Raw genomic sequence first — 20,811 nt, 5'->3', positions numbered from 1 at the left:
GGCAGGCCCTCTCTTATCATCAATACACTCTTACACACACATTTTTCAGTGATGAGTTTGGGTCAGCTAGAGTGCACGTCGTTTAAGCACCCCAGAGGGTTAAGAACAAGGCCACAGTGAGTTCATGGGGTGAACGGAAGGTCACGTGGGGGTTAGAGTTTTACGGGGTTAAACAACCAGCTAATAATTCAAGCACAAAACAAAACAGACACATCTTTGGGGGCGGGAGATGGTATAAAATCCTTGTACTGTAGTCCTACGTACCTGAGACAAGTTTGGATTGGTGTGGCTTTGTCCGTTCGTTTTTATTTGTTTGTGTGCATTTCCATGAAAAGTACCATTACGTTTGAACAAGAATCCTTCCATCCATAGTCGATACTGTGTATCAACAAGGCCATGGGAGCTTGAGCTTATCTCAAATGACTTCAGGAAAAACGCAGACCACACCCTGGACTGCTTGCCAATCAATGAGCGTGCTTGACAAGAATCCACTCATTCAAGAGAATACTCAGTGTGCCTTGTGAATACCACAGACATACATTTGCATGTGATTGTGAGTGCTGGTCCCAGGTAACCAATCTAAAGGTAAACGGCAACTCTAAATTAATTCTACGATCAGATGTTTTTTTTTTTTTTTTTGCTATAATTTCACTCCAATTTATTTCCAAACTTACAATTAAGCACTCAATGTCCTGCAAAGTGATCTTATCGCTCTCATCGGGCTGAAGCGAAACCCAGTCGTGTGCTCTCATGAATAAAACAAGATTAGCGGATTCCCGTGAGTGCAGGGACTTCTAACGCTCTCACTCTTCCTTATAAGGTATTCTCAAGAGGCAGTGTTAAGGATACAGAGCCAGTGTCAGCCAGATGTGTGCCTTTTTGTGTACACTGCCTCTCACGAAACAACACTGAGCATGTGTGGCCCTGACAGACTGGTTGTAAGAGTGAGTGAGGCTGGACAAGATGAGTGGACGACGCGGGCGTGAGGGGGGTTATGACCATTTGACTGTTTATACATCAAGATGTTACATAATGTGAATCAGACTGTAGCATAAATGTTCCTTGTGCAGTACAGCGCACTCAGCTGATGTGAGAAATATGTGAAGGAGGAGCAGGAGTGGGCACTTGGACACATGCGAATGAGGGCGTGGGAACAAGGGGGAGGCTGAGAAAACAGGGATAGGGGAAGGTGAAGTCAATATTCTGTTCAGAAATTAAAGAGCAATTTAGTTAAGAGTCATACTATTTATGACGTTTTGTGACATTAACTGACTCAGGCTTTTGGTGATTTTGTGCTGAATTTACTAGAACACTAGGAGGAGTTTTGAAAGAGTTATAAAAATTTTATATGATGGACTGATGATACATTGACTTTTTAAATTTGAGTTTTAATCTTAGGCAGCATTAAGGGACAATACAGTCATGACCTGAATTCAATCGAAGCAGGAAGTTCATTATGCACCACGTTTGTATTCAGACCCTATGACGAAGAAGGAGGCATATTTTATGAACAATTTAGAATTAAAATTGAACCTTTCAAGTCGAATGCCCCAGGGACTGTACAATTGGGAATTTGACCAAATGTTTTGGTAAGACAGTTGCTGAAGTCACACAAAACCTTGGTGTTTGAAGCATTTGCTTCAAACACCCAATTTTTTTTTTTTTTTACGTGGTGGCAATTAACAGTGGTTGATCTGTTTTTCCCCAATTGCATTACTTTTCTGTACTTAAATATTGTACAGTTAATAAAGGTGATTATGGCATCGGTTTGATTATTTATAGAAGTTCTGTGTTTGAATCTTGGCTCAGGTTTGCATGCTTTCCCCATGCTTACATGGGATTTCTGCAGATACTTTGGTTTTCATGCAAAAATATGCATGTAAGGTTATTTGAAGACTTTTGATTGTCCATAGGTGTGAATGTAGCAATGTGACAAGATTTCCCCAAAATGGCAGCCTGTCAAAATGCGGAGTCTGGTTGGAACGGCCACTTCAACCTAGGGCTGGGCAACATGGCCTTGAAATTTAATCCTTGATTTAAAAAAATAATAATTTTAACCAAAAATCAGATTTCTGATGATGACCTAATTTTTTCCCCGGTAATAAAAAGAAAAAGCAAATGGCAATGACATTACCCAAGACAAAAATAAAGTGGCCCTTTAAAACAACTCTTAATATAGAATAACAAAACATTTTAAATGTTGGACAACTTTACATCAATAAATGAACAAAAATATCCCTTTGTAACAACAAAACTGAACAAAAGGTGCTGCTTTCTAGAAAATGAAAATTTTTGTTAAGGAGGTCGCAAGGGAAACCGCTAAAGGGAAAAAAAAAAAAAAAAAAAAAAAATATATATATATATATATATATATATATATATATATATATATATATAAAAAAAATATATATATATATATATATATATATATATATATATTTATTTTATTTTTTTGGGGGGGGGGGAATAATTTATATGACCCCCCCCCCCCCCACACACACACACTCGGATTGGCTGAAGTTTCAGTTAAAAATATCCACCAATAAGTTCATAGGGGCCGAAATTCCGAGGGGTTCTCCAAGTTGACCAAATTACTGTGACATTTCGAATGGTGTCGCTTGCCCTAAAAACATGACTTAAATAGTGCAAATGGAAGAATATTGGTGGGAGGAGTAGTACAATAGGTCATGTACTTTAATTATCAATTGTTTTGTCCTAAAGGTATTAGTTATGAATGATTTTAGAGGTGTTTGAAGTGCTGATTCCATGTTTTGAGACAATTCCACAAATATGGCAGCCACTTGTCATGTTGGTAGTGAGTGTGAGTGTGAATGGCTGTCTATATATGGATGGATTATTTCTGTTTCCATGATTTCTGATGCAAATTGTTTCAAAATTGGAGGTCGATCAGCGTCCTACAATGGAACAAGTCCGTCCTTAGAAGTTGATGAAGTCGCAGAGAAACTTATGCCATTACTGGGATTTGTGTGCGTGCGCTCGGTACCTCTTCCATGGCGCTGATGAGGTTCTGCGTTGATTTGTTGATGTCAGTCCCTATAGTGGTAGGTCCCCCACCCGGATAGGTGGAGTCTGGACTGTCTTGGCCGCTCATTTCCACGTTGTAAGTGGCTTTAGCAGGCCAACACAGCTGGTTGTGCATGACAAAGTAGACTGCAAACACGTACAGTCCCTGTGCAGAGAGCGTGAGAGGAAACGCTAAATTAACGGACATCAATTAATTTATATTGCTTCATATAACTTCATATAAATCTGTTTCCAACACAGAGTTTTGTAATATTACTTGGCGTCATAAAAGCTTTACAGAAATCAGCATCTGTTCAAGCAGTGCTAATGGAGGATTACTTCATCTTTGGGACATGACATCATTGGCACGCTGGTATTTGTGCTTCCGCCACTTCCGCAGCATTACCAAATCCTCCTGGTCAAACAGTGCCGGGATGTGACATACCCCAAAACACAGAGGTGTCAAATACCGCAAGGCCATCTTGAATTTCACGACACCCATCACTGGGCGATGACTGCAGCTAAATTCTGACGTAGATGAAATGCTCAAGTGGGGGGAGGACAGTAATGTGTGAACGTCCATGTATAGAGGTGCATGGATTTTTAACTTATTATCGTCTCTGTGGTTTGCAGGTATTAGAGTGCATCCGGAGAGCGCTTCCGTATTTCCATGTTTTGTTATGTTACATCCTTGGGTTTGGGAGTTTTTGTCATGCTCCAAAAACCTGGCATTTGAACAAAGGTGTGTATATCCACTGTAAAGTGTCAGCTAAGTGCAGGCCTTTGTTACACGTTGCAACAGCTCACATGCACCAGCGTGTGGCTTACATGCAGCACATGTAGCAAGGTAATCATTACCTGTGCCCCACGAGGAACAATGACATGGAGAGCGGATCAAAAACAGTGCTGATGCTCTCTCCATTTACGGGTGTATTTTTAAAATGAGGAACACCCAGGTTACATGAGGAACAAAAATTGTTTGTGTCAATAATCAAATTTGTATTGTTCCAAAAATTCCATGTTATGCTTCCAGCAAAAGCAGAGGCCCTTTTCTGTTCCAGCATGATTGTGCCCCAGTACACAAAACAAGAGGATTCACTGGATGGTTGTGCTTGTAATCATTTGAGAATCCTGATCTCAATCCCATCAAGCACTTTTAGGATGAGCTACAACATAAAATATTAGCCATTAACTATTGATTTCACAAACGAAAATTCCCAGAGACATACTGTGCCCTTTTGTACAAAAGTCTTCCCAGATGAGTTGAAGCTACTTTTTATTGATCGCAGTTGTCCTGATACTTTTGTTCAGATGATAAAGGACTCGGAGGTGGGGGACATGACCTTTTCGGGCTTTTGATGAGATTAAATCATTGCAAATCCATATCTGCATTTTCTTTTCATGACATTAAAAAAAAACTAGTCCTTCATGTGCTCGCTGCATGTAAACATGTCAAAGTTTGTATGTCGCCAGCCATGAATGCAAGTCCATGGTCATGAAAACAATCTGGGTGCTTAAGCACAGAGATCATTAGCACTTTACGCAGCCATTAAGAACAGACTTTAAAACAGGGCTGTTATGTAAGTGTGCCCTGATCAGTGGAGAGAACATGCGCTTAGAGAAGGCCAAACAGAGCAAATGAGAGATGTAAGGTGGTGGAAATGCAAAATAAACAGAGGGGAAGGGCAAACAAGTAGATGACGAAGATAAGGCATAGCTTCTGGATGCAATTTGACATTTGAAATGCTTCAACACCACCATCAAGAACACGCCCAGACATCATTTAGCACAGCTCCTTTTCCCTGCGACGACTCTCAAAACTAGCTAGTTAAACTTAATCGTCAACGTTTAAACAAGGTCACACTTTGTACCGCTTATTATACTGTCCCTCTCTCAGCACAGATACCCCGTGTTCTATTTTTATAAGCAGGACAAAAGGTTGAATAAATAAGAGCGGTGCAATTGAATTGTAAAGCAGCCATGTTGCAGCCTGGCTGACTTGGACGATTGTTTGCGATGGTACAATGAGGTGAGTCAGCAGGTGCTAATGAGGGGAAAGGCTGCCGTGATTGAATTACTGTCTCCTCATTCAGCCTGCTGTGCCAAACGTGTGGACATATAATAGAGATGGATAGAGGGAAAAGAGTGATATACGGATTGTAAGTATCTGGCTAAAAAGGCACACTTGCCTGGCAACACGCACACCCACAAACAGAGTCCTGTGCACTAACATGTGCAGCTGTTTAATGGGGCCAAGTAAAAAGCTGCTGGGAGGTATGTACCACACAAACACATCAACAGCATTGAGAGTAAGCACGGAAACTTTTCATAATGGAAAATTCCCAGCACGATGCAAAAGAATTAAAAAAAAAAACCTGCATTGAAATACAAGATAAGACAGCATGTTTCAACAGGGTTTCTTGTTATTTGCTGTGATTTTCATTTTCTTTTTTTGATGAATTTGGCACATTGTGCAGACTGGCCGTTGTTTATCACCTTCATCTCTTAATAACTGTGATCAGAATCACAAACAGAAAATGTTGTTGCAACAAACCATTAATCAACTTTCTAAGATACAGTAGCTACAGTACAGTACAGTTTATGTACAGTATTTTATAATGTATTTTTTAATTATACAATCTACTTGCCGGCTACAAGCAGCTTCCTTTGCAAAGATAATAATCCTCAGCTTTTCTAAATACAGTGTTACAAAGCTCACTGTTGTGCAGTACAAACTACAATCTCAATAACAAACATACAGTCAGGGGCGGTTTGTGACATGGGCCATATGGGCAGCCGCCCAGGCGGGCATTCTGTCCCCCCCGTTGACGATCGGCCAGGGGTGTGCAATCGACGGGCGGCGCACAGAGCTTATAGACTCGAAGCTGTTATTTTTCTGGCGGACAATGTCCGCCAGCACCTAAGCTTTTGAAAGTAGACCTGGCCAATAATCATAAATTAGTAATATATATATTAATAATCATTAAGATGTGATGTGATAAAAACATAACTGACAAAACTGAGAACCTATGTAAAGGCAGAATTTTTTTTTTATTTCAGTGGTACCAAATGACATCGCCAGTAAGAGTCTCAAGGTCTCTAAAAGCAAATTGCTTCAACTTCACAGTTTCATTAATTGATTGAAAGAACAGAGGCAATAATATCCGCTCTGTCAGTACTGAGTCACATTTTCTGGGAAGCCGTTTGGGAAAAAGCTTTATTTGCTGTTTGTCAACGTAACATCCTGATGTCCTTGGGCTCTTTTTCTTCTGACTAGGTCAACTACAAATATAAATAAGCTTAACAAGCCTTGGGCTTTGGTTTTTAAAGCATACAGAAGCTGGAATGTTGGGACAGTATAGGCAACTCAAACTTCTTCAAATATGTGACATCTTTTCAGTTGAGAAATGTCACATCAGCGCTGCAAACCATTTTTTTCCCCCCTGGCAAACAATGACCTTTGACTTTTAAGGGCATCGCTGCGCCATTGGCCAGAAAGAACCAGCCGCATGATGTCACCAGGCGGATCTCATTAGCTGTAAGGAAGCTCAACAATCTCCGTTACCGTTGACATCACTGCACATCATCCTGCGTTCATTCCAACAAAATATACTTACTTTGATCCGACACTGTTGTCTTTTGCACATATACGCCATATATCACCCTTATCCACCACACATTTTTACAGGCACATAACATCTGCACGGCAGTGACAAAAAGAAAAACTCAAAACAACCAGACTGGACAATGGTTACAAAGGGTTGGGTAAAGGGTCAGAGGGAGGATGGTTAGGTCTCTTTTTTTGTTTTAATATAAATGCTATAAATGTGGACATTATTCTCCCAAGATGCAAGGTCTTTCCAGGCCCATATATCCATGTGCTACTTACTGTAGAAAACAGATTAGAATGACCCTATATGCAAATGAGCAGCTTTGCAAGTCCTATTCTATTTGGTATTTGAACATCTGTGATGGAACATAACAGCTTTATTTGCAAAATACAGTATGGTACTTCCACAACACTGAAGTAGAAAATGGTCAGAAACGTTAACCACGATATAAGTTACAAATTGGACTATTTCCCCTGGTGCCAATGCCTGTGCATATACTAAACCCTGCAAATACATACTCCAAAAAATGTCAAGTCACGCCTCATCTCAACCCACAAGTTGATATGCTGTGCAGTTTCTTTTGCTGCAGAAATACTATCTTTTGTCATTTTTTCAGGTGGTTAGGAGGTTTGGTTGATTCTGTTTTACAAATTTACAAAAACAACAATGGGCATTTGACTACCGTAAAGTTCGGCAACCTTTGCCCTCAGCATCAACCCTTATATTATTATGCGATTTATTTACAGATTTTCCCAGTCCCATATGTGTCACCTTCTCATCTATTCTTAGCGTCTCTTTAACTCACCAAAATCATGTTAACTGTTCATGAACATTTTGGATGAGCTCCATGTTGAAGCATTAACTGTTCATGTTTTTAATTCAAATCCAATTCCGCACACATTGAATCATTTCGGGCGGTATTCAGATCTGCTGTGCTCAAACGCATACACTTATGTTGAAAATGTGAAAATGTATTTGGTTGCGGCACTAGCAGTATTTGGCTGTGCAGGTTCCACTTATTCCTTACTATTCTACAGAAAAATTGACGTTTTTTTTTTTCTCTTTTATTTTTAGGTGTAATATGTGTGGCTCGTCAATCAGCGTCAAAGTGAAAAACATTTAAAGATAAGGTAGTTTTGATAAAAAAATTTTGTTTTCATCTCGCCTTCTCCTCCTCTCCACTGTGATAACCGCTTTATTTTCCTCACAAACGTGCCATCAATTTTGAATCAAGTCTGGGGATGTGCAGTGAAATGTAAGAGTCCACTGGATGAGAAGGCAGTCGAAATGATCTTGATAGATTAAGCATTTTAATCAGTTTTTAAGGGTGTGAATTAACACAAACACAATAATAACAGCTTTAAATTGAAGAAAGGTTTATAAATCTGTTTTTATGAAATGTTTACGGGACTCTGGAAATCTCCGGGGTCCACAGAACTACCAGTGTTTGCCCAATGGTTAGTCCGCCCCTGACCTTAATCCTCCACAATGACCTGCAGTCACAACTCTTCGCAGTATTTCTGTAGACAAATGAATAGCTAAGCAAATATTAAGTAGGCGAATGATCTCACCAGCACGCAGTTAGAGATGATGTAGAGGACAAGCATCCACATGTGCTTGTAGCCCATATGAAGTCCTGCCCACAACCACACCAGAGAGATGAGCAGGAACAGGTAAAGGACAAGCGGCACCTCTGAAACACAAGACAGAATAAGGTGATGATAAACAACATTAAAACATTTAACACATGTAAATAACTAAAGAACATACTTTAAACTAATATAAATACTAGAAGTGTATGGGGGGCGGTGGGGGACTGCTGCACACAGAGGCCCTTTTCTATTGTGACTGTCAGGGTCTCCAGTTGGCATGTTGACACATAGACTCATGTGGACCCTGAATAAATCCCTAATCAGTTGAATGGTGCACACAGATGCGCACACATGTAAGTACTGTATCCAAATACTGATCCCCACCAATTGTACACCTTGATAAAGCCCACCTTCTGCAGAAGATATTTTGTCAATAAGATCAATGCATTGCTCATGAAAAAAGTGATCTGAGATCTGCTCCTTTATTCGTATTCGTATTTGCACCTAAATGTAACGGTTAGTCCTTTACAGCTGCTGTAGTGTTCCACAAAGTTTAGTGTATTTTTATTTATTTATTTATTTTTTTGCATCATCCTTCTTATAACTTGAAACTGGGCTGAGTCAAGTGTTTGGAAGACAATGGTGAGCATTTTAAATGCAGTATTTTAGGCATGTTTCTAAATTGGGCGCGACTGAAGAAATTGTTGATTAATTTTTGTGGCGATGTGGGGTTTGTTAGGGGCTGATTAATGATAATACAAGCCATGTCCATTTACAAGAGCAACATGAGGCTCAAAAAGAAATGGACCGTGCATATTTTCCTCTCTATATCAAAAAAGGGTGTCCTGCTTGAACATCCACTCCCCTAATTTAACCGTTGTACGAAGAGCTAATTAAGAACAAAACAAGTTGAAAAGAAGCAATCCCCCAAGATGCATCATTAATGAGAACGCCTCTTTTTAATGGGGAGTGAAAATGTCCTTGTGCGTGCGTGCGTGTGTGGTGGAGCGGATTCTCAAATGTGCAGCCACAGGCTTCATTCCAGTTAATCCTGGGAATCCGAGAGCATATTGCACCAACTTAGATCAGCCTACGTGGAGCACGTAGTCATTGTGTGGATTTGAAAGTGACCTTGCAAAACGTCCAAATTCACTGCCGCCTCTCTAGCCCGTGTGCAGAACAGACTGTGCACTTCACTTCACAAGTAGGGTTGAAACACAGGACCCACATTTCACTTAAGTGCAACTTCCACCACCTTGTCAGCTTCTGTCTGTATCAGCTTGTGCTCTGTAACCCATTGCAAACTTCCCTTTCCTCTGTCTGTCCAGCTCCTTTCACACCGACACTTTCCGCAGAACGTTCTGTCCCACGAGAGACCAGAAATGACTCCACCTCACTCTTTTTGGACTTTCCTGCTTCCTTTTTCTCTCCTTGCACATCTGTCTCGGCCTCCTCCCTCTCCGCGGGTTTGCGAGTTTTCCAACCATGTAAGCACATTCCAAAACTGTGCTCCCACAGAAGTACAGCCAAATAGCAGTCAGGGAGCAAAAGTACTGACTTCTTGACTTTAAAGCATGCAGGGTGTACTTCGATTTTCTGTAATATACTAGGGGAACCCCTACCACTTAATGTTTTTACAGTAAATACAGAAGTCAAACACTAAGAAATACAACCTGCACTAGAACATCGTCTTGAAAATAACATCGATTTGTCTTTAGTGTGCTGCCAAGTCTGTCCAAACAACTCTGAAATGTAATAATGTTTGCTGTGCCAACAACACAAAGGTGGTCCAGGCTGGTCCATTAATATCCCTTACAAGGTTAAGGAACAATATTTGGTAACCACCACATGCTTCACGAGCAGTAGAACAATTCGATTTATACCCCTAAAAATAGTTTACCAGTATTCATTTGAAAATGTAAGCACTGACAGAGATTTATAGAAATAAAGTGTTGCACATTGGTATGTTTATTGTGTTCCTGCCTCGTTAATCCTTGTTGATAATTATTGTGAGAAATCATTCAGACGATCAGTGTTGTTAATTATTAATAAAAACATATAATTAAAGGTGATTTTAGTAAATGTGTTATTTCAGAAGTGTGTATCAAACTGGTATCATTATCAAGTACCCAAGAAGTAGCTGTTTCAAAAAGGTTGGTGACTGAAGAAATGTGACTTCAAGTTCTTATTAAATACAGTATATTCAAACAAAAGTCTTATAGTGGTATAAGTACATATTATAGATATCAATATTAAAATCATTGAAAAATATACTACACTGTAAGGGTAAATGGCATTTTGACCTTCAAGGTACTTTGACACTGTTGCCTCATTCATTTACTAATGACAGCATCGGGAACAACTGGGGGTTCAATATTTTGCTCAAGGACACTTTAACATGGTCTCGGAGTGAAGGGTTGTACCCACAAACGTCAGGATGGGCGAAAACCACTCTACCGGTTGACCCATGCCCGCCGTCCCTATGTAATACAATGCACCACCACAATTTTTGTTGAGTCAACATCATAAATTATAAAAGTGGTAAAGTATGTTAAGTGTGTGACCAATGTTTGTCATGGCAATAACCAAAACGCTATAACAAGCCAGTCAAGCATCACTATTACATTGAAAAGGCTTTTCAGGTCAAATGGATAAATATTGTTGCTTTTAAAGCACGTGTGTGCAGTGAATGGTACACATTCATGGAGACCGAGGTCAGTCTTATTGCTATGCAGACACGGAGGTTGAGTATGATTGCGTCTGGCTGACACAAAAAAATAAACACTCAAACAACCCCCACGGTGCGAGCCTGGTCAAGACCTATTGGGCGAGCTGCTTCTCTCCACAGGACGACCTCCAGTTTACATTTAATCGGGCCAGCGTCCTGCTGTGAGAGGATAAACCGAGAAGAGCGAGTGGGTTCAACCAAAACAGTTGGGTAGAAAGCGCGCCCGGTGCTGACATGGCTGTCTTACAGAGGCCAGCAGCTGTAACAACAAGCAGCTGTATTGAGCATGTGCTGAGCGAACGGAGTCGTGTGTGTGAACACGCATGTACAGCAACGCTATGTTTCCACACTGGTACATTTGTATTTAGGCTGTGTTACATTTGAAAACACACACAGGAAATGCCACATTCCAAGACTGCATGTGGAAGCTTTGCAGAAGTGCTGATTTAACCTCATAACATTCATTCACCTTGACAAATCGACAGTATGTACTGTTCAGCGTGAGAACAAATACATTGTCAACACCATCCACTCAAGTGCTTGCTTTGCAAAGCAGCACATCATGAGCCTGTGAGAGAAAACAGACTATTTATGCAATAGTTCATAGACTGGATAAATAATGTGAAAAAATACAGCACTATGCAAGCAAACCTCACCCATCTAGTTTAGGTGCTAACAGTCCTCGCCAATCAGTGATCAAAGTGCAGTGAGGGAACACCGCCAGGCATAAGAATGCAATAACATATACTTAATCAGCTGAAAAGAACATCCTGTCATGTAAACATACCTTGTGGAACCAGTGGGCATTCTGATAAGGCTTTGATTTAGGTTGTTTGGTTAATCCATATGTTCTGAGTTTTGTTTTTCTATCTGTCGATTTAAGCCTGAACAAAAGTGCAAGAATACACATTTCAGTGATGTCAACAGTTTCACATGTTCCTTCCAAGTTTCTACGTGTGGCCCCGCATGTTGCACTCTCACACAGATTAGCCTGAAGATTATCTCACCACTTTGCTGTTGAAGTCAAATATTTGGAGAAGTTTTTTAAACTGGTGTTAAAACGATACATTCCTGCTTGTGCCTAGTTGTTTTTTGCTCTCATGCTTCACACACTCAGTGTTTCGCCTTTCTTACCTGTCATTCACACTTCTGGTTCCTATTGCTCTCTCTCCTTTGCCTTCCTCACTCAGCATACAACATCCTGCTGTGTTCCTAACTCTTATTATCCTCACTAAACTTGTTCTCACTTTTTCCAGCATATTTATTTGCTGTGCTTCAGGGTGCGATGTGGCAGAAGTTTGCTCTGACATGACCCAGCATAGTTTCGTCATGACAAATCTAATACAATAGTATCTCACAAAAGTGAGTAAGTACACTTCTAGCTTTTTTTGAAAATATTTTATATATTTTTTTTCATGAGACATGACATGAGAAATGACACTTTGCTACAATGTAGTCAGTTTACAGCTTGCATAACTGTACATTTACTGTGACCTCAAAATAACTCAATACAAAGCCATTAATGTCTAAACTGCTGGCAACAAAAGTGAGTACACCCCTAAGTGAAAATGTCCAGGGCCACATCCACACGGAAACGGAGCCGATTCATTCATTTTTCATTTCATTTTAAAAGGTTTTCCGTAAACATGGAATCGTTTCAGGAAACGTGTCCACACAAAGCTGCTGAAACGCTGTACACCAGGCAGGGCTCGAGACCTTTTTTCAGATTGTGCGATTCAAAATTTCATCTTGTCGCAATTGCGCGAGTGCATATTTGAATGGTCGAAAGTTGCCCAACAGCACCGTCGTGTACATACACACCACATATGCCACCGCAGCGTACGCCGTTGTGTCTGGCCGGTGGCCACCACGCACCTATATTGACGCTGGCCCGCTACTTATTCATTTTAAAGTGTGAGCTGTCAACACATCTGGACGGCTGGGGAGCAAGCAACAGTAGGTACCCCGCACCCACCCTGTAAAGTCCAATAAGCCTCTCAATGCAAGTCACCTACAGATTTTTCTTTTACTCACAACATTAACATTATCAATGCTGCTACATTTGTCACTGGACTAAAACCACAAGTTTTTTTCCCCTAATGATGTAACGTATGATAAGTTTAAAATTACAAGAGTGTCTGCGTGTGTGTGTGTGTGTGTGTTTGTGTGTGTGTGTGGAGGGGGCTAAATCGCCTGCTTAATTTGTGTCTCGTTTTCATTTCACTCATTATAACAACACAGTTATGTGCAAATGTTTTAATAACTTTGTTATGAAGCTAGCAAAGGTCGCACCAGTGCTACTAGTGTAAAAGTTAGTGTAGAGCCCTGCCAGGCCTTTGCAATGAAAACATACAACAATGGCGGAGAATGCAGAGTGAGCAAGAAAGGAGGCATTTGTGTGGCTTGGCGATGAGGTAAAACTTCTGCTTCGGAATGAAAGCACAGATCACCGCCAAGGTGATGAACATCTGACACCATTGTCGTTGTTGGAGGTGCTCGCAAGAACTTGGACTCCCGTGTCATCGTCTCGGGAAAGATGCGTATGTGTTGTACACATGGAAATGCAAGGGCAGTGTTTTCAAATTGAGTCACTCTGGGTTTAAAAAGTTCATCCAATTTCAAAAAATGATCGTGTACGCCCTCAAAACGTCAGTTCTGTGTGGACAAAATGTAGAAACTATACAAAGACAAAACAAAAATTTCCAGATACACTTAAAACTTGTTTCCATGTGGACAAGGTCTAAATTGGGTCTCATGAGCCATTTCCCCTCCCAGGTGTCATGTGACTCATGTAAGGTCTCAGGTGTGAATGGGAAGCAGGTGTGTTAAATTTGGTGTTATCCTTCTCACACTTTTTCATACTTGTCACTGGAAATTCAGTATGGCACTTCATGGCAAAGAAGTCTCTGAGGATCGTTAAAGAATAATTGTTGCTCTAAATCGAGACTTTTAGAATAGTACCAACACACTGGAACTGAGCTGCAGCACAGTAGCCAAAACCATACGGTAGTAAACAAACAGGCTCCAGTCAGCACAGGAGGCCTCGCAATAGTCAAGCTAAGAAGAGAAGTGCTAAAGAGATGCATTAGCGGTGCCAGCATTGCTCCAGAAGTTGAAGGTTGAAGGCACTTTGTCTTGAAAGTTAACAGTCACGTGTTTTAATATTGTACATTTTGAGATTTGTCATGTACCTGTGCTGTTTGTACGCCCGCGATAGACATCATCGTAAGCCTTCCACTGCTGAGAGACCTGGTAGGTGTGGATGAAGATGACCAACACAGCAACCAGGCAGATGAGTGGCACCAGCACAGCAGTGCACAGAGCAGCATAGATGTTCGGGATGAAGCACCTAAACAAGCATACAAGCAAATTCAGAAGACAGGAAATATAACCATAAAAAAATAGATCTTATCATTTGATCATATATCAACACTAGTTGCTGTTACTCATTCGGTCAAGATATCTCGGACCACACTCAACAAACATTGTCTTTATTGACATTTCTGTGTGCACTGGCACACCAATGTTCCAGCCTTCGTAATATATTGCTTGGGGCATTCAGTGTAGTGGAGAATAGAACCTCTTTTGTTTATATATTTCATCTTGTGCCTGACAAACACAATATTCTGGTAGGACGTTTGTCTACAATATACCATGTTTTGGCTGCGCTGCAACAGACTGGTGGATAAGGGCATGTTTAAAAGGTCCATCCATCCATTCTCAACGCCGCTTATCCTGTTCAGGGTCGCGGGGCACTTGAGCCTATCCCAGCTGACTTCGGGCGAAAGGCGGACTACACCCTGAACTGGTCACCAGTCAGTTGCAGAGGTGTAAAAGGTGTCACACAAAATGTTCATGAGATTTTTTACATTGCTTTTTGCTTCCTACATTTCTGTTGATGTGACTGTTTTCACTATCCTCTCTGTGTCAGTTCCATCACAGCATCAGTTTCCCAGCTGAAGCTGGGAAAATCAGCACTCTCCTATTACGAAACTAAGTGCCAAGCAAGCAGCAAAACACTCATGTGACTGTCTATTTCACAAGTGTGGTGGGAGTGTGGAATCCAGATAGGACCTCAGACTTGAGTGATTGCAGAGAGAACTAATTGGCTCAGTCGTAGCCATAACATGGCATAAGATATGCCAAATAGACAACTGCAATACAGACAGACTATGAGAGCGTACAGACGCTCTAATATGGATATTTGTACTGTAGCGGCCTTGTGTGTGTGTGTGTGTGTGTTGACAGACCGGGGGGGGGGGGGGGGGGGGGGGTGAGAGCTTACTGTACTGAAAATCTCAAGAAACGGCAGTCCTGCTGAAAGCACACTACTCATAAGGCTATTCACTGACTTCAGCCTGGAGAGCAGCAACAGGGAAAACAAAAACATTTGAAGGACCGAGGAAAGGTTCTGAATGTACGATGCTTTTTCAGGGCAAAAACAGAGATGAGTTTCAGTTCATTCCTAGTCCTGCTGCTATTTGTATATGATAAAGATAAGTTTCCAGTCTTGTACATTTCCAATACATTTTCATTTTTGTTCTAGTGACTTTTGGCATGCCCTGTCAGGGGTGGCCACAGAGAGTCACTTACATGATTTGTTTGGCACAGTTGTTATGCCGGATGCCCTTCCTGACACAACCCACATTTGTTTTAAATCCAGACCTGGGACCGGCAGTAACTGGGTATTGGGGCACTGATCGGGAATTGAACCCTTCTGTGTGAAAGGGAGCAGCATGTACCACTACACTACAAGTGCTTCTATTGAATTATTCATCTTTCATCGTTAATTTCCTCAAAACCTTAATTTCCATTGAAAGTTTTTGCAACCCTATTAAAACCAACAGCAACTTTTAGATACTGTCCTGTGTAAAGGTAAATCATCTATTGTACAGTCACTGATCAGCCACTTTATTGGGTACTCCTAATGAAATTCAAATACCCACTGCCGTGTCAATCATTCTGCCTTTGCAAATGTAATTATGTTTTGTTTTGATTCACACCATCAGAAAGGTATTTATATACTGTATTGAACAATATTGGGTGTTTATTATTGTGGTTGTAGTTTGCAGTGGTGTAGAACTGCACTGGGCAAAGTTGTTTGTAATACTATGGATTCCTTATTTAGTCACATGAAGCTAAAAACAACGACTTAAATAAATATGGTTCAATGAATACCGTTAATGTATGAGATCGCAATAGGTTTTGCAGGTGTACCTAATGTTGTGTCTTCTGAATGTATACCAAGGGCAGGGTATCAGCATCACAGTAGAGACAGTTAAAGGAATGGGATATTATGATGAATGCCGCCTCTTTCCCGCAAAAGAGGAAGGCCAACTTTACTTTTCTGGGCACACTGAATACTCCTCTGTATCCGCAAATTTTGCATCTATGTGCTCACTGTCTCAGGGCCACTTACCCGCCCACAGGAAGCTGGCGTGCACACTCGGTCCCAAGGATAACAGCCACACCTAAGGCTACCAGCTAATTTTAGATGTGACTTCAGGGTCCAAACTTTAGTAGTTTGACTTCAACACTTATGCACATACCAGGCGTAAAAAACAGCCACTTGCACAATTGTTACTCTACATATTGTGTATGCGTGGGCATGCTTTTTCCAAGTGAGCTCATTGGTTTGTTTTTAATGATTAACATTCTTTCTCGTTACAGAAATAAAGCAGGTGTTTATAGCTCTCGAATAGGGTATGGTTGCTTTCGGTTTGCTTTTGTAATTTGTTTTGCCGGTAGTGAGCTTTCACCTCTCAAGGGAAGACTCAAGTTTCTGTGTGAGGAGACGCATGCAAATGACTGACTAATTTCCTGGTTCATTCATTTGATAGGTTGAGCCATCACCTCACATGATGTCACACGATCCGGTGTTTACTTTAGAAAGCAAGTTACGTCACTTTAAAAAAAAAACACTGTCCACTTACACGTCCCCTTGCACCAATCCGTAGACAGCGTGGATGCTCCAGTCGAAGCCTCCGAGCAGCACGATGACCAGGATGATGATGACGAGAGCAGGAAGACCCCAGCCCAAAAGGAAGTACAGCAGGTATCGGCGCGCCGTGTGCTCATCGTTCATTACAAGCACCTGCCAGAAATTCACAGCCTGGGGACAAAGATGGATGAAATCACTTAAACACATGACTTCAATGAGTAGCTTTTGAGCCACCCAGGACGTTACTGTTTCGCAAATGAGAATGATAGGACACAAAAATATATTTGGACATGTTTGCTCATTTTTTTTTATCAACAGATGTGGAAGCTAAGCTACTAACCCAGCGCACCCTGGATTGCATCTGTCAAATGGGCAAAATTGCTGCGCAGTTCATTTTGAGTGCCTTGGGAGGAGTATATGCAAACTGATACATTTAGTACACGCAATCTGATTTATCAAAACTCAGATGAATTACAATGGCTGATTTTGCGTCTTGAAATATCTGTTTGCGTCGCGATTCTGAAATAAGTGGCGATGGGGAGAATGATTTTTTTTTGTTCGTATAAAGTTTTTTGAAATCCCGGAAACAAAAATTATCACGTGTCACCTACTCAGCAATGTAATTTTGGAGCCTATAAATGATCTAAGGAGCCAGTCACAAGAAGGAGTCATGCCATGCATCAGGTTCATTTAAGTGCACTGTGACAATTGGTGCTGGTCCCCCCCCAGAGCAGTTTTTTTACGTGTGTAATATTAGATTGACAGCTACATCTAATTACTAGGCACTAAGGATGGGTTAAATCAAACAAAACATGGCTTTTATGCGGTTGCTGGCTTCCCCTAAACTATCAATCGATTGATTTTCTATAAGCAAGTAATGTTTGTTTGCCTCTTCAACTATCACTTCCAATTCCATCACTTCAAACTACAATTTGCATTTGCAGTGCTCTCACAAAATATCCATCGTGAAAATCCTCAGTGCTAAACCAAAAAAGAAAAAAACCTTTTAAATACAGTATTGTCCACCATTTGTACACGTTCCCTCAATCTTAGTAGAGCGATCACGTGTCACACTCCCACCAACTGCACAGTCAATCTCTGTGTGTGAACACGCAATATACTGTATAGTATTATACCAACACAGTATTTGCATCACAATCAGAAGATCCGGGTTCGAATCTCCTCTGTGTGTTCTCCTCATGCGTATGTGGATTTTCTTTAGGTACTACGGCTTTCTCCAACATCTTCTCAGGTTATTTGAAGACCAAAAATTGTCCAAAAGTGGGAAGGCCTGTTTGTCTCTGTATGGTTCTGCATTTGACTGGCAACCAGGTTATACCCCAAACCTCCCTTAAAATCAGCTGTGATAGGCTCTGGCTCACCCATGACCCCAATGAGGACCAGTGGTATACAAAATTAAATTAATTCCTTTGTAATCCAGAAGGCTATGACAGACTTGTCCATGAAACATATTGTTACATAAACACCTTCTCCCTGAGCATGCGCAGGTGTAAGCACCAGGAAAATTTGTTTAAATAAAAAGGTTTGAGCAAATGCCAGTGACAGGAGCAGAACTTAAAGTTCACAACATGTGGTAGGACCTAACTTAAAGTTCACAACATGTGGTAGGACCTAACTTGTAATCAGAGAGGACACAAAAGACCGTCCTGCTCTTTGTTCAGCGTAATTAACCTTTGTACAACACCTATAAAGCTGAGGATGTTCGTGATTGGGCACCGTCAGTCAACACATTTGCAAAAGGAGCAACCACTGTGTGTGATGCAACAGGAGGTTATGTGAGGCTGACCTCCTCCTCAAACAACCGCTGCTCTGCCATAATCATAACTACATTGTATCAAGTCTTGCAACGAACGGTGCTTCACACACAGATGCACGTACAGCATGCAAAACAGCACTACGGTTGGGTAACAGCTCAAGTGTGTGTCACGAAGACAATAGGGAAATGTCGGAATCCAGATTGCCCTTTCCCTTGGATGTGAGCCGGGAAATGGAAGAGTTGCCTCAAGTTGAATTCATTTACTGTTGATAGTGAAGGTCGAAGTTAGGTGAAGAGCATAGAAAATAAATAGTTTTTCCTATGGTTAGCCAGACAAGTATGTTTATTTCTTGATGATTTTGTCTGACGGAGAAAATCGCCTCCTGCCCGATGACAGCTGGGATAGGCTCCAGCACGCCCGCGACCCTAGTGAGGAGAAGCGGCTCAGAAAATGGATGGATGAATTCATTTGTTATTGTGAATTTTAGAGGTGTTTGAAGTGCTCATTCTATGTTTTGTAGAATAGTCCACAAAGATGGCGGCCACTTATCACACTGCTAATTTTAAGGGAAAATACAGCACTAAAGTAATTACTTTCACAGTTTAAACCGCCATTGTGCACAAAATCAAGGGACACCTCAGAAAACCCCACTAGTTTTTTTTAAAGGAAAAATAGCACTGTATAATATCTACAAAAACATATAGTAATGACATCATTAAAAAACGCATCATGATTTCATGCATTAATTCAATGGGCATGTGTCTGGTGTGCACGCATTGGCCACCAGCAGGCGGTATAATAACTACAGACATATTGCACATACATTTGATGATGAAACAAAGAAGAACGTACAAAAGTCCCGCAACATCGATACTAGTTTTATGGCACTTTGTATTGTGTATTAGGATTAATCTAGACTTATGTTAGGCAAAGTTATGGTTTGGTTAAATACACTTATGTTAGGCAAAGTTATGGTTTGGTTAAATACACAATGTTTCTATTTGCTTTATTTTTTTAGCTTGACAGTAAACTTCAACTTGGAGTAGCAATAAACAGCTTGATGCAAGCCCTTAGCCCATTTTTTGAAGAATTGTTCACTATCTGTCAAACTACTGCTTGTTGTGAAGTGTTTAAGTTAAATAGGCGTGCAAAAACTTACTAAAGAAGTCTTTCACTTTATTACATAATGTCTCAAAAGCACAAGCACTTTGTACATTACCACAATGTTAGCGCTACCACGACATGAGAGGTCTACCAGTGTAATAGGCTGCTTATGTAGTGGTTTGGGGTCACCATAGCAATGACAGAGACCCTATGTTCCTTATTACAGTCCAGCATGTCATAAAGCTGTTATTTTAATGTTAAATCACCACTTGTTTCTGCCTCAACTGTTAGGATGAATACATCCTAACCTCCTGACAGGACATGAGCTTCATGCCTCGTTGGCAGCACATGAAGGCAAAACACTGCAGTGTTTGTGTGACAAACCAGCAAAGACAAAAACATATTCGATAGACTTAAAAAGTACAGGACAGTTATGTAATAATATGCAGCCTCTCAAAGAAGCTGACGACATTGAGTCCCGCCCTACAGTCAAGCAAGCAAAATCCGGTCTGGATCCAGATATTGCCTGCCTTCTGGCAGTATGTTAGATGTTCACGTCCACTCATCCACTGGCACAGATAAACACCTCCCTCCCCATGCATGCTGCATATATTGATTTCCTCGTGGTTTGAAATTGGTTTGCTGGTGCCTGTTAATATCAGGAGCCAGGCTCTGAGTGTCTGCCTGATAGGGAGTGTTGAGACATCACTGGGATCAATGGAAAGACTTTGGGGAGGACAAAGAGGTTTGGTGACAGCCATCAATGACAACCAGGGTGGCTGTGACATATTTTAATTGTCAGCCTCTGTAGTTTCAAGAGCTGATGATGTCTGGGTCTGTTATTGATATGAACTGCCTTGACTATCATGGTTATATCAGTTCTTCAGTCCATATATGATGTACAGTGTATATAGCGCTGGAAAAAAAGTTGACAAGATTATCAGCTTTTCAGATTTTTCCATTTATTCTTCTTCTTTATTGTTATTATTATTATTATTGTCTTTAAGTATAACACTTTGTTACAGCTGCAAGT

General features: G+C 40.8%; 1 protein-coding gene across 4 annotated transcripts in view; it reads right to left on the bottom strand.

The window, feature by feature from the left end:
• The window catches only part of adgrv1 (adhesion G protein-coupled receptor V1), a 112,135-nt gene that overhangs the window by 4,816 nt on the left and 86,508 nt on the right, over nucleotides 1–20,811 (bottom strand). For 3 of the 4 annotated variants that reach the window (XM_061672220.1, XM_061672221.1, XM_061672222.1), the window contains 4 exons: nucleotides 16,889–17,067; nucleotides 14,147–14,304; nucleotides 8,207–8,328; nucleotides 3,005–3,190 (listed from right to left, as the gene is read on the bottom strand). In XM_061672220.1, coding sequence (XP_061528204.1) covers nucleotides 3,005–3,190; nucleotides 8,207–8,328; nucleotides 14,147–14,304; nucleotides 16,889–17,067 — 645 coding nt within the window. Of the gene's footprint in view, nucleotides 1–3,004; nucleotides 3,191–8,206; nucleotides 8,329–14,146; nucleotides 14,305–16,888; nucleotides 17,068–20,811 lie in introns of those variants that run through there. The other variant, XM_061672223.1, reaches the window with a different exon arrangement.

The sequence above is a fragment of the Phycodurus eques genome, chromosome 3 (genome assembly GCF_024500275.1).
Source record: "Phycodurus eques isolate BA_2022a chromosome 3, UOR_Pequ_1.1, whole genome shotgun sequence".
In the NCBI taxonomy this organism is placed as follows: Eukaryota; Metazoa; Chordata; class Actinopteri; order Syngnathiformes; family Syngnathidae; genus Phycodurus; species Phycodurus eques.
The sequence above is the reverse complement of the archived record's forward strand: the minus strand, read 5'-3'. Positions and strand labels throughout refer to the sequence as shown.